The sequence below is a fragment of the Chrysoperla carnea genome, chromosome 4, assembly GCF_905475395.1.
Source record: "Chrysoperla carnea chromosome 4, inChrCarn1.1, whole genome shotgun sequence".
In the NCBI taxonomy this organism is placed as follows: Eukaryota; Metazoa; Arthropoda; class Insecta; order Neuroptera; family Chrysopidae; genus Chrysoperla; species Chrysoperla carnea.
The window spans coordinates 71,574,704-71,590,016 of record NC_058340.1 but is presented as its reverse complement, the minus strand read 5'-3'; the positions used below and the strand labels follow the sequence as shown (position 1 = coordinate 71,590,016).

General features: G+C 29.5%; 1 protein-coding gene across 1 annotated transcript in view; it reads left to right on the top strand.

The window, feature by feature from the left end:
• Window positions 1–7,359: 7,359 nt before the first annotated feature.
• Window positions 7,360–15,313, top strand: part of LOC123299333 (zwei Ig domain protein zig-8-like) — a 150,461-nt gene continuing 142,507 nt past the window's right edge. The window contains exon 1 of the mRNA XM_044881701.1: window positions 7,360–7,686. Within this exon, the coding sequence (XP_044737636.1) occupies window positions 7,432–7,686 (255 nt within the window). The 5' untranslated portion in view covers window positions 7,360–7,431. The remainder of the gene's footprint in view (window positions 7,687–15,313) is intronic.

The window sequence follows — 15,313 nt, the reverse complement described above, 5'->3', positions numbered from 1 at the left end:
CAATTTTTTAAAGCAACCGTCAAATTTCAATGTCATATCCCGTTCAAGGACGTTCTCCCGTAATAACTTGAAGCACCCTGTATTTTAGTATTATAAGATAGAAATAAATTTTAATATTTATCATTTATATGATATTTTATATTTAATTATATACCAATGAATGATTTACAAAATTTTATTAATATTATGAGAAATATTTTTGTTTGAATTTAATAATAATAATATGGATAAATATTTATATCAAATATCAATACCATAGATTGTTTTTATAACATTTAGATAGCTTAAGCGATTTCAAATCGAGACAATCATCGAGACAATTGCCCTCTTTAAAAAGTTAGGATGTAAAATAACTTACAGCCTGTAGCCTATATACAGTTTATTATTTGCTAACTCATATAAAATTATTTTTTGAAAAAAATCTGACGAAGATTTTTTATATAGTCGTTTTCTCAGACGTACGCTTTAAACATGTCAGCTTTACGACTATATATTTTATTATGCTAACGCCTCAATTTCCAAAGCTTTCCTAAATAAAAATATTGTAGGTTACACTTAAATGAAGCCACTCACGAAATTTCGTGGGTGTGTTAATCACGAAATCATACCCTACTCTGTACTGTAGACTATTTAATAAAATAAGAATTAGCAATGATTAAGGATGTATGAGCATGAAAACAATGTTTGATTTAAAGGCTCAAAATTTGTTTGTAGGTAGTCTTTTACTCAAAGAATATGTGGTTAAAATTTCAGCTTAGGTATCCGTGCAAATTTTTAAGAAAAAAGTTATTAAAAATCGATATAAAATACATTGGCTCTTATGGAGGAATCTCAAAAAACGACATATTTTGGAAGTTTTTGATAATTTTCATTTGGAATGAATGAAAACAAATTTAAAAAAAAACTTTTTAATAGAAAGTAAACATATTAGCAATGAATTAGAAAAGAAAAAAACTAAGTGTCACCGTCCATATAAGGGCTGTAAGAGCAGGGTAGATTAAGGGTTGAAATTATTTTTATCTTATTTTCAACTTTGATGATGAATTTTGTTATAACTTCATGAATGTAGACGAAAAATAAGAATAAAATTTTTCGATATGTGTCTTGGTTTTCGAAATATCGAAAGCTAAATAATTAAACAAAACAAAAAGATATCGAAAAATTTTATTCTTACTTTTCGTCTTATATCGTCAAGTAATAATATAAATTTATCATCAAAATTGAAAATATCTATTTTTAAATTTGTGCCCCCACTACCATGCTCATACATCCTTAACTAGATAATTTATCAATACATGTTTACATCTACCGTTTAAACTAAATTAATATTGACAATAATATTTGTAATAAATTGATTATCTACTTGGGTAAGTCAAAGACAGCAACAATCTGTATTGACAGATTCTAAAGCCACACTCACACCGCAAACCTGACACAATCACTGGAAATGACATACAGGCAGACTCAAAATCCGATCGGAAATTTATTTATTTATGTTTATATTTAATCTAAATTGAAAAACTTGCCTGTGTAGAATTAATAATGTGTAATTTAAAAAAGAAAATCTTCTTGAAATTCTAAAGATTGAACTTTTTTTTGAATGTTCCTACACATGTAAGTTTTCAATCTAAATTAAGTATAGACATCGGTGTTCCACTCCATTATTAAACAGCGAAACAGAAAATATTTATTGAATTTACAAACGCAACAAAGTGACAAATATATTATTACATTATTTCAAAATTTCAATTATACATACATAACATATTTATTGTAATAATTCTAGTAATTTTCCTTTAATATAGTTGATTTCTTTAATAAATCCAAGCTTACATATTAAATATACTAGTCATATAGTTCTAGATGAAATAGTTCAGCTTAATTATGAAGAAATTTGATTTTTTGAGCTCCAGCGAGCAACATTTGACAACAAAAATGCGTGTAGATTATAGTCCTGAGATTTTTTCGTTAGTTTAATATAAGTCGTACTCAGTAAATTATGAAAGAAATGTGGTAAAACTGGTTCAAATGAATTAAATTATTTGGATTATATCTCTTCACGTGAGCAATTCTCTCATCAATATATGTATGTGTGACATGTATGTACATGTAGTGTGACTGTGTAATCAACACATCCTATACATGGTATTTTAAAAATTAACTCAGCCAATTGTTTGTTTTCACTTGTTTATGTTGTTTCAAATTTTGAACAAATGGAGAACTCAAGGTACAACAATCTCCCATAGTAATTAATATTACTAAAATTATTCAATATATATATATAATTAATTATAATAATATACATAGATATGTATGATACCTTTGATGATGATAGGGCGTTGGGTTCATTCAATATGTAATTAATAATATTGTACAATTTAACTCATATATAAAACGATTCAATTATATATATATATATATATAGATTGGATTATTTACAAATAAACATATACAAAGCGGTACCTGCAAGTACATCGTAGTACATTGAGTGTGTGTAACCATTGTTTACAAACACACAAAACACAACAACAGTATCGAATAACATCGAAATTAATATATATTGAATTCTCGAAAATGGTATAAATATTAATGTCCGGTATTAAGTTAATATTATTTCATTTGAAATACGTATTTTAATGAAAAGTTTCGATTGAAAAATGTGGTACAGTTCATTTTACTTTTCGACAACTCGTCACCTTAAAGCTACGTTATTTAAACGGACTTTAGAATAATGTAGTAATGCAGAGGTGTGTAGTTTAGAAATATTCATTTTCTTTTTTGGTTGGAGAAAAATGTGTTTGGACATATAGGGTGTTCTCAAAACTGAAAAAGTAAGTTTTATCGATCAAACTTATTTTACGCAGACAACTTGCCCTAGATTTTCAGGTTCAATGAAAAGCTCAGTCTACTTCATAGCTGGTAATAGATAGATGAACAGATTAAATTAGTTAAACCAGTTGATATTGATTAAAAAAGTAACATTTTTTGTTCGAAACATCTTTCCGCGAACCATACAGCTTAGGAAAAAACGGGCTTCGTATTCCAAATTGTTTTTACAAAAGGTCAAAATAAAAAATTCACATAGCAATTTTCTTACAATTCAACTTTAACAACGGTGAAAAATTTTCGACTGTCAATTTTTGTGTGGTTTAATATTTTTCATAAAACAAACAATTTTAATTTCCTTAAATATTGCAAAACAGAATATTTTTCCGATTGCCTTTTCAACTCATGAAACACTAATTGTCCGATTTACTTTCTCAATGGATTTTCTCTATCCAATTGTTTATTTATTTTAGTTTAGAAGGAAGTTTTGTTAAGGTATAAAATCGCCCGGGTTGTACTCTTAAACGCATAGGCTATGGTAAATGAAGTGCTATTTGAATCTCAACTCGAAAAGGTTTTGAGAATAGACTAGAAGGTAAACACAAATTTTTCGGTTAATTGTGTATCCTAAACTTGTTAAGTTCAGAATTAAAGATTAACTAAAAAAATATTTGATGGCGGAAGCGCAGATAACATTCCATAATAAATAATAGTTTACAAAACTAAAAAAACACGCTTTTGTAACTAGTTGAACCATAAAGATCCAATAAAAGTATTTTATTGGTAAAAATCAAGTCATTATAAAATATCTTGAAAAGCACCTCACGCTTTTTTAAGATTAAATGATTTTTTTAATAATTATTTTCAACTTTTTTATTCATCTAGTTCCAATAGCGTGTTTATTTAATTTTTTTAAACTATGACTTATTTTTTCATTAAAATTACAGCAATATTAGTATCAAATAGTACAAGATCCGAATTAGGGTCGACCTTTACCCATCTGTTTACCGAATGAAAGTTATTTTTTATGAAATGTAAAATATTAACAAATATTCCTGTAACGGGTTGCCTTAAAAAATATGGTCCAGACCATTTTTAATATAAATATCAAAACTTGGAAAGCTTGTAAACATTATTTTTGACCAATATTTTGTGGCCAATCATATGCCACCGTAATTGTAACAAAATTATCTTTATTTAGATATGCGAGTCAATGAATTAACAGATGCACGTAATTACTATTTTCAACTTGTATAAATGCGATAATAGTGAACGAAAAAAGGCAGACAACATAGCTGCTACATATTCTTTATGGCTTTTACTTTCGAGTAGATCAAAATTCGAAGATATGCAAGTCAGTGAAAAATTTCTAAAAATTTTACTCTTGATATTTTCACTAAAAGTAGTCTGGACCACATTTTTTTAGGCAACCCATTGCAGGGATATTTGTTAACATTTTATATTTCATAAAAAATAACTTTCATTCGGTAAACAGATTGGTGAAGGTCGATCCTAATTGGGATCTTAGACTAAAATGAAAGCTTTGTATTTTAGAACAATCTAAAATAATAAAGGGATGCATTAAATACAAAATTGTTTGTTTTTTTATTCCAGTGGAAAATGTTTTATAGAATATTGTGACAAGCTGGTTAATGATCCAAAACCCATATCAACACATTTGTTACTTTTACGTTGGTTATAATATTTATCCAACAATTGATCTTATATCTTAATACCAACAATTTACTTACAAAAACAAATTCATGATACATCAGTGCTTGGTACATTACAGTACAGTACAGTACAGTACAGTACAGTACAGTATGTATATGTATTTATACAATGAATGTTAAGAGTGTTCTTGACAGATTTGTGGCCAACACATGATAGATAGCGCCATAAGCTTATATCTTTTCGTATAGAACTGGATGGATGTAAGATATATATCTGATCTGGTACATAGAATGTAACACCTCCTTCCTTGTGTAAAATCATACATTATTATATGCATGCATTTAAACTCACACTTAACGTTTACATTGCAATCAAACACTTGTTTGATTTAGAGTGAAGTTAGTAAGTATGTATGTATCTATGAGAATGACCTGATTTTAATGTCTTATACAAATGCATACATACGAAGTATGTCGTTGCTATCCACATTGTAATTACGGTCATATTGTAATCCATCTACAAACAATAAAAAGAAATTCGAAACCGGCTCTGTTGTCGAGCGGTCTAAAGCGTTAGTGTTTGACCATTTGGCTACTGACTGGGAGATTGCGGGTTCAAATCCAGGCAGCGGCAGTGTAGAACAATTTTAATGGGGGCGGTAGAGTTGCGTCGATTCCACCCACATCATAAAGTGTAATTGGATATATACGGATGTAGTGAAATTGTATATATACGGATGTTGTAAAATAAAGAATAACATATATAATGTGGGCGGCCTCTGTTATAGGCATATGTCAGAGAAACGGAGGTTAAACCCCATTATTATTATAATAAACTTCGAAAAATAAAACCCCGACAATTACAGAAACGTGCTCTTAAAAGTATGAAAACAAGAAAATATTTTCATCTGAAATTGTTATGATAAGTAAAATCGTCGGGGGACTTCTTTTCGGTTCTGTGGAAAACTGTGGAATCTTAGAGGTCCCCCGACTGTAATGACGACTTTACTTATCATAAAAATTTCAAATGAATTTATTTTTCACACTTTATTTTATTTAAACCATTTTGGGATTATAATTTTGTGAGAAAGTATAAGAAACAAGTATATGAAAACTGCTGTCATAGCTTTATGTCCTCTATAGGGCGCTGTATTCAATTTAATGTGACGGGTACATAGCCTATAACCAGCAGACGATCAAGATGTTTCTAGTGACAACTCATTTGTCAAATTATGATAAGTAGCTTAGAAGCTCGGAGGGAACAGACGAAAATACAAACATTTTAAACTATTTTGAGGTTATAATTTCATGATTAAGTATAAGAATATATATATTTTTCAAAAGTGCTAATTACACCCTTAAATAGAAATTTATTTTTCGATTGTAACTTTATGGCCTCTAGAAGGCACCATATTCAATTTATTGTGACGCAATATTCAATTTAAAGTGAAACCTCTAACTAGCGGGCAATCAAGACGCTTCTGACGATACCTCATTTGTCGAATTAAGATGAGTAGTTTAGAAGCTAGGTCCGAACAGAATATACACACATATCGAATATATATACATATAATAACGAAACTATCCCAACATGTTCGAATTATTTATACGAAATCAGACATCGGCTACGAGAGTTTATCTTATGGGTGATTCCGTATGTGACTGACACACCATATGACCCAGAATGAGTTTTATTTTGCGTCATATTATTTAGCATTTAACAAAATGCAAATGCGACTGACACTACATGCTATTTTTGAGTAAAACTAATAAGATTCTAAGTCTACTAATAAAAGTCTATAACAAAATTTAAAAAAACGAAATTTTAACGATTTTATAAACTGTAAAATAATTTGCCAACTGTCCGAAAAGCAACAAAATTCCAAATTTCTAAAAAACCAAGCCCATTTTATCTCAACGCAACTTATTTGAGGCCAGTTGAACTAATACTAGTCGAGATAACACGGGTTGGAGTGGATTTTGGTGTCTCGTTTGTAGTTGGATTACAATGTGGCAGAAATTACAATGTGACTATAATAGATATACATTATATTATATAATGTCTACATCTTATCAAATGTATATAGAATGTTTACTTATTATTCAGCCAATCAAATATTAACATGATTTATTAACTTTTTAACACAATGTTATATCTATAAAATTATATCTAGACAAAGTGTAACATACAAAGTACACTTTAAAAATAGTTTTTCGAATTCCGTGAGATAAGAAGTACTTTTCTCACTCAATACGCATGGGAAAAATAGTTCATAACAGCCCTAGGTGGTCATGAATTCATTATCACAATAAGCCATGACTAATTTTAAATAATAATTATCGTTTATTTTAGAGGCGTAGATAAAGTTTTTTTACGATACTTACGATACTTACGCCCTATTACCTCAGTTGGTTAAGGCGTAAAAAATTCCGTCCGCAGTATGCTTAGTGTAGCGGATTCGATTCCCGCCGTCGCAACAAAATTAATTTAATTAATAGTTGTAATGGGCTGGTGTAGTGCATGGTATATGCATGGAGGAGGTGCACTCAGCCTCTGAAATTGAGGAGCTGATAAATGAAATTATCAGCGGAAAGGTGGTAAACTACATATTGTATCACAATGGGCTCTAGCCTAAGTGTGTCCTTCGTGGACAGCCAATATATTCAAACCTAACCTACGATACTTACGATACATTAACATACTTCGTTGTGCAAATTTTGCAGGCGTATGTTAATAATGCTGTTATTCCACTAGTATCATGTTAATTATCATAATAGTAAAAAATGTGACTGTATCACAAAAATTGAATTTGAAGATGTTATTGTTCTTATATGTTTTTTTATTTTTGTTGCAGGCTCTACACGACAAAATGAAGGTTATAATTCGGATCGGATTATAACCGATCAACATGATAATGTACATCATATACAAATGGATGACAATGATGAGTTACGACCGATTAATGATTTAGACAATCAACATAGTGAACATTCACCAGACAATAATGTGCTATCAAATAGTGATATCAGTGATGTAGAGAGTGTTGCTGCGGCACAAGCAGCCGCAGCTGCTGCCGCTTCATTACGTGGACCATATTTTGATACGTCGGTATCACGTAATGTAACAGCATTAGTTGGTAAAACAGCTAGTTTAGTATGCAGAGTTAAAAATTTAGGAAATCGTACGGTAAGTCAAGTTTTATTGAAATTTATTTGTTTGAAATTTTAAAAACTTCACTTGCCCACACTTCACGGTGGAAAAGAAAGATCAAATAACATTATTTATTTGAAATACCATTTCTTAACCATTCTGTATGGTGTCTGTTGGTAAGATTAAACGATTGAAACACGTTCGTGTATGGTTCAGGTTGATTCAAAGATTAATGACGTCATTATTTAGTTTTTACTTAACGATAATTGAAGTCATTTATATTATAAAGAAAACTTAATTAAGTTACGATAACTAACTATATTTTCATTTAATCTCTAATCTTAACATTTTAAAATATTACTAGATAATAAGTCTTTCATTTTGTGATTTTAAAATAAATACCTATTTATGTAAAGATTTAAGGATATATTTTTAGTTTTTATTTCGAATTTAGTTTTAAATTCACTAAATGAGCTCAGAAAAATTATGTGGAACTAAAACGTATAAAGATTTAAAAGAGTGTTTATTGATGGATGTATCTAAAATTTATTTATACAAACTAACGGAATAAAGTAAGACACTTTGAAAAGACTTGATAATGATCTTAATACGATTTACTGGGTGGTCCACAAGAAAAACTCAAGATTTCGAACTACTTTACTTTTTTTTAAGTTCTATTGTTTAAGCATCTTTTGTTTGAAATTGACAATGACCTGACGGGCACAGTACACAGTTAAATTGCTACCGATATAGAATGGCTACATTGCTACTCAATCAGCGTACATCCTATGTCTTTTGATTTTTCCGGGTTGCCATACATAAATTGTACTACATAGTACTTGTTACAAACAAAGCACCTATTGTTTGAAACTGATAGCCACTATGCAACAATGAAGGATTCAGAGATGGCAATCACAATTTTCTTTCAATTTCTTCGAAGACCAAATGACACACACAAAGCTTGCTTATTAAACGATATTTCAAAAACTATTCGCCGTTAACGGCTCAATCGTTCCATAAACCTTTTTTTATATTTTGGGTATAAATTGTTGTATGAACAGTTTTAGTATATTCTGAAATTTATTGGATCTGATCTAAAAAAATCGGATTCCTTTTACGATTGGACAAGAAGTGTCTGGGATAGCGACTTCAATCGTATATGAAGGGTGATATACCGGAACAAATTCGTGCAGTCTCAGTAAACAACGATAATGATCAAAAGATCCTAACAGCTGTGTCTTTGCGAAAAATCATTGAATTTGGAAACGCAATAGCTCGATTGAAAACTTGTACTTTCTTGTTTTGGAATCAAATGCTCAAAAATTTTTATTTCCCCTGCCACTTTTCATGAAAAGTTGAAAGGTTGAAAAAAGTTATCTCTATTTTTATCGTGAAGTTTACAAGCGTGCCAAAAAGCTTTGTTTATTTTTCTTGAAAATGAGCTATGAAAAACTCCCATACGAGCATTTTGGACCAAGACATTTATTTTTGAAGGCAGGGCTGCTTTATTTATGACGACAGAATTTCACTGTACTATAATAAAAATATTATAGTTTAGTAGATTTATTGCAAGATAATCTAAAAGTGCAGTGTATTTCTTAGAAATCTTAAACTGTATATAACTGACATGATTTATATACATATGTTTCAACCCATCCTCCTACATTTCATGAATAACGAATATACTTATCCGTATTTGAACTTGATTAAATTCTAAAGGTTCATCTTTCATAGAAACATCTTCATTTAGTTTAAGTTTCTAAAATTTGAAAATACATTATGGTTATTTAGACGCTATCGTACGAAAATTTTGATTTCCAAAACAATTATTTACACGTTAAACGATCGTATTTTTGTAAGTAAAAATTAGTTTAATTAAATGTGAACTTCTCATGAACACTTTTGAGTAGTTAATAATTTTATAATTTTCATGTTATTACTTTTTAGTTTGGAACCAACATTTTTCATAAACAAATCTGGTTCATTTTGCGAAAAATTTCAGGGCTGTCTATTAATATTGCTCGGAGTTATCGACAATTCAATGCAATTTTTAACAATATCTGAGAAAATACATTTCCATTCGTGAAAGAGACCCAATTTTTATATTTATTGGGTCAAAATTTCTCGAGAAAACAATTTTTATCCAAATTGGGTAGAAAAAACTTTTCCCGATTTCTTCGAATTTTTTTAAAGGTTCGTCTTTTTGAAAATCGTGAAAATTACAAAAATATTTGTGTTTCGGAGTTTGATGAAACTGGGTTTATAGATTAATTTTAATCCAAAAAATACGAAAATCTTCTATATTTAACAAAGGGAAAGGATTTTTTGAAATATCGCCTAAAATCTCATTTTTTTAAATATTTAAACTGTTATTTCGGAATGATTCTGGAGATATCTCGAAAAATACTCATGGTATCATAAAAAAAAAATTGAATTTTTGAACTTTTTTCGGTCTTAATTATCAAATCATTAACAAAATCATATCTGATTGACTTTGTAATTGAACGTTAAGTTTCTGGAGCGTTCGCTTAAATGATCCGAAATATGATTTTGTCAATATTTCAAAAACTACACGTGCAATTGTTACAGTAATCCAATCTTTGTATTTTTTTGGTCAAAATTACTTTAGAAAATGATTTTTTTCCAAATTGTATACAAATAACTATGAATTGTGTACAACCCGAATATTGCGAAATGTTTTAAGGGGTACGGTCCCTTTAAAAAAATCGAGAAAACCGCAAAAATTATAGGGTTTCGTAATTTGATGGAACTCAGTAGATAGGGTTTCAAAAAATACGAAAATCGACTTTATTTAACAAATATCTGGATGACCGAGCCTTGCAACTTTTGAAAAATACTTACTAATCGCCAATATTTGTTGGAAAAATTTAATAATTCGAACGTGTAAATAATTTCAACAAAAATTACCATGTAAACATTCATTTTGTTTAAAATATATGTTAGTTCAAAATAATTTCTGACAACAGTTTACGAAAAGTTTTCACATTATTCATTTACTTGTTGAAAATTTATATTTTCAATTAAGTTATATACACTTGAAAATGAAACAAAATTACATTTTTCCGGGGTAAAAAAACACATTTTCTATTGTTTATACCTTTTTTCATCCAAAATAAAAACACTTTTATAAACATATATTTCTAAAAAACAAATTAACCATATTTGGTTGAAAACCGCATAACAATTTTGTTGCATATAAAACGGTAAAAGCCCCCATTTATTTTTTCTGGAAAAAAGAAAGAAATCTCTTAAAACTGTCACCATTAATAAATAAAATGTATTTTACGACAAAAAAAAAGGGTAAGTGGTAAATATCTACTATTATTACCCACGAAATATTATATATAATCAAATTTTTACATTTTGCAGTACAAAAATATTGTGTCTGTGAATATGTTTTGGTTAAAATGGGATCTTTTAAGGTTCCACCAAAGATAACAGAGTTCTTTTTTTAAAGAAATAATTTCTGGATGCTGGATTTAATTTGATGTATGAAAATAAATTCGCTCTTTAAGTTTGAAATACCTATCACTGTAATGTCACTGATGCTACTAATGGCAAACCAGCGATATTTATAAAATTAGGTTAAGAATAATAGAGTGAGGAGCAGTGTGACAACTAACATAGCGTTTGCACTTATACGGAATAGGGTCGTAGTTCAATAAGGCGTATTGACTAACGCGCCTTAGGAAAATCAAGTTGCATTCCGACATCTGCAATGTAGTATGTGACTCAAGGTCATACTTTCAAGTCGACCTAACCATTTACTAATGTAAGTGGCGCCAAAGTTTTTATACCATACAGCATTGTAAATAACGCCATATTTATAGATATAACGGCAATATTATATAGAAGTATTATCAGACACTTTTCGAGTATCTGTTCCTATATCATACCCGAATTTCTTACCGTGTACACACGGATCGTCGGAACAATTGTGAACTTTCCGAATGCTGAATCAAACTCTCCTCTGGGTTTTCACATTTATCAACAAGCCTGTGTTCTCTTATAGAGAGCCAGTAGGAACTATTTGAATACACAGGCATGAGCCTACCTGGAGAGATATTCCAGTAGATAATCTGTACTCATTTTTCATCACCGTTGAACTCCTGAAAGTCCTGCATCTACCTCTTTCTACTTATGTATATAAAAAAAACCACCAAGGGACATTTTTCCATCAAAGATTGTGATCAAAGAGTGGAAGCAAATGAAAATATATGATATGATATATGTATGAACAGAGGATCTCGAAGCCTCAGCTAGGTTATCTGTACTTTTTAAAGAATTCGTGTCCCTTAAGGAAGCCAGGAAGAGAATGTATGAGCACGGAACCTTGAAAATTTCCGGAGAGATATTTGAAAAGATAAACTGTTAAACTGTACTTATTCTTCATCGTCGTTATGCCTCTTGACGATAGATTTCGATCAAAGAATGTTAGAACTAGAAGGTACGAAGTTATGAATTTCAGTGAAGCACACATTTGTAAAGTTCCAGTATATTTGGTTGCTGCTAACTTTTCAGATATTGCCGCAGTCAATTTTAATCAAATGACAAGAATATATTTACAAAAATAGAATTATCGATGCAAATTTTATAAATATTGAAGGTTTATTAACATGTAAAAACTTTTCTCTAAATTGGTTTCTCAGATTAAAAAATATAAAAACTGTCTCCTCATTTTCGGTCCTTTTATTTATTTTATAATAGTATTTTGAGGACGGTAATAAATTCTTACAAAATTTACATTTAATGTGAATGTTATTTTTATTTTCAAAATCATTAAATTTGAAAAAGAAATAAGTGCAAATTTGTATATTTCGTTGTTGTTTATCTTATCTTTGTCTTCTTTGCATTATATTTTTATATCCTGTTTTATCATAATATGAATTTTTTTTATGTTTTTCTGAGTATATAATAAAAATTTCATCGTTATTTTCACGAAAATTGTCTTTAGATATTATGCTCGCGACAAACGAAAAACACTGCCCTATTTTCAACATCTTAATATTGGTGCAATGATCATCGCTTTTGAGAAAAATTGCAGACGAATGCAAACATTTATTTATTTTTCAATGGAGACATATATTCGATTTTCCGTTTTAATAGAAGAAAAATTAGTCACTTTTGCAGGAAACTGTTTTTAGTATCGAATTCAAACGTAAATATATAAGTAGTAATAGTGTACAGCCGCGATAACCGGGACTCAATTACTGGATTTATTCCTGTGATTGCCTCAAGGCTTAATTATTCTTTAATATGCAAATTTTTAAATACATTTTTCTAAGGAATTATTTTTTATATTTACTTTCAAAAGTAAAGTTTCGACATAACTAAATATTCCTTTTGTAAAGCACAAATTATGGGAAAACTGTAAAATTAATTAATCAAAACTATCCGAGATTTAGAGATAAAAGTATCACTTTTCTGTGCTAATAACACATTTATAAAAGTCAGGAGTCAATAAATAATCATAAACATTATTTTCTCGAATATCCACTGTCTTCTGTTTTAAATATTTTGAAAACTATAAATGAAAAAACCTATTCTATATAAAACCTTAAAAATGATCTGATTTATTTATATTTCTCAGGGAATCATAGCCCCTGAACTAGAAACTAAAATCTAACACAATACCGAGGGATGTTTGAAATTTTTTATTTCCCATTTGGTAAACTAAATATGTCTATTATAAATTTTTGGGCTCGATTATTAAAATTTCAATCATGAACAGAATTAAAGTAAATATTATTAGATTTTCCACCCTAATATTTCGAGCCATCGGATGATCAATAAATCAAACTGATAAATACATTTTCCCAGGTTTGTGAAGATGGCACCCCCATGACCGAATTTTACGTTCTTTGTGAGCTTAATCGTTTGACCATCGTAGGACCACTTTTGACCACCCTCAATTTTCGTTTGACCACCCTCCGTTCGGAAAATATTCACGATTCAAAATTTTATTTCTCGTAGCCTCCACCATAACCAGCATAGGGAAAATAACATGGTAGCACCCCCATGAACGAAATTTAATTTAATTGTGAGCTCAATCGATTCTAAATCGTAGGACCACTTTTGACCACTCACAATTTTCGTTTGACCACCCTTCGTTTGAAAAATATTTAGAAAAAACAATTTTTTTTTTAACGAAAAACAAAAAAGGCTGGATTCTAATGAATTACTACAAATTCTGGGGTGTTTTTGTGCTCAATGGTTGGAGAATCGTAGGACCACCTGGGAATATTAACAAAACACGTTAGACCACCCTCCGTTCGAAAAATATTTAGAAAAAACAAATTTTTTTTTAACGAAAAAACGTTCCCTCCACCATCCAAAGATTGTAATAACGACAAAAACAAAAAAATCGATTTTCTACTAAAGGAGTGAAAAATTTATAGATTTTTTCATCCAAATCCATTCAAAATCGTAGGACCACTTTTGACCACCCACAATTTTCGTTTGACCACCCTCAGTTCGAAAAATATTTACAAAAAACGAATTTTTTTTTAACGAAAAAAAATGAAAAATGAATTTTTATATAAGCAGCAGGAATTCTGGGGTGTTTTTGATGTCAATTGTTAGCGAATCGTAGGACCACCCCAAAATATTCACAATTTTCGTTTGACCACCCTTCGTTCGAAAAATATTTAGAAAAAACAATTTTTTTTTTAACGAAAAACAAAAAAGGCGGGATTCTAATGAATTACTACAAATTCTGGGGTGTTTTTGTGCTCAATCGTTGGAGAATCGTAGGACCACCTAGGAATATTAACAAAAAACGTTAGACCACCCTCCGTTCGAAAAATATTTAGAAAAAACAAATTTTTTTTTAACGAAAAAACGTTCCCTCCACCATCCAAAGATTATAATAACGACAAAAACAAAAAAATCGATTTTCTACTAAAGGAGTGAAAAATTTATAGATTTTTTCATCTAAATCCATTCAAAATCGTAGGACCACTTTTGACCACTCACAATTTTCGTTTGACCACCCTCAGTTCGAAAGATATATAAATATTAAATTCATAATCGTCTAATCGTTTGACCATCGTTGGACCAGTGTTGAAAAACCTGAAAATTCGTTACCACAAACCACAAACTTTATTGGACCACTCTTAGTTTGAAGAATTCTGGTGGTGAAAATTGATACTTTATATTCTTATATTTTATTTATATCATACGCAAGGATGTTAATGAATACAGTTTAGATTCATTAATTAGTGAAAAAATAATGTTCGGAAAAACTAGTTATACTTTTTTACACTTATTATCTATATTACGATAAAAGTTAAGCAACAGCGATAATTAGTATTAAAAATTTGGTTTTATGGTGGTTTTTTTTATTACTTTTTACAATTAAATCAACCAATGTATTTCATAAACGAAAGACTATAAGAATTACTTTTTATAAAATCCATTAAATTAACAGGAAAAAGATAAGCTTTTGCAATTAAATTATCAAAAATGCTTTATAAACGCAAGAATTTATGAATGATTTCTTTAAAAAAATTTTAAAAAAAAGGTTCCAGTTTGTTAGTCATTTCCACACCACCTTCGAGGTAGACTTTTTTTTAATGTGGTATCCCCAATAGGCCTATTCCAAATGAATCTAAGATTATGAGTTTTTAAGACTAATAGAATC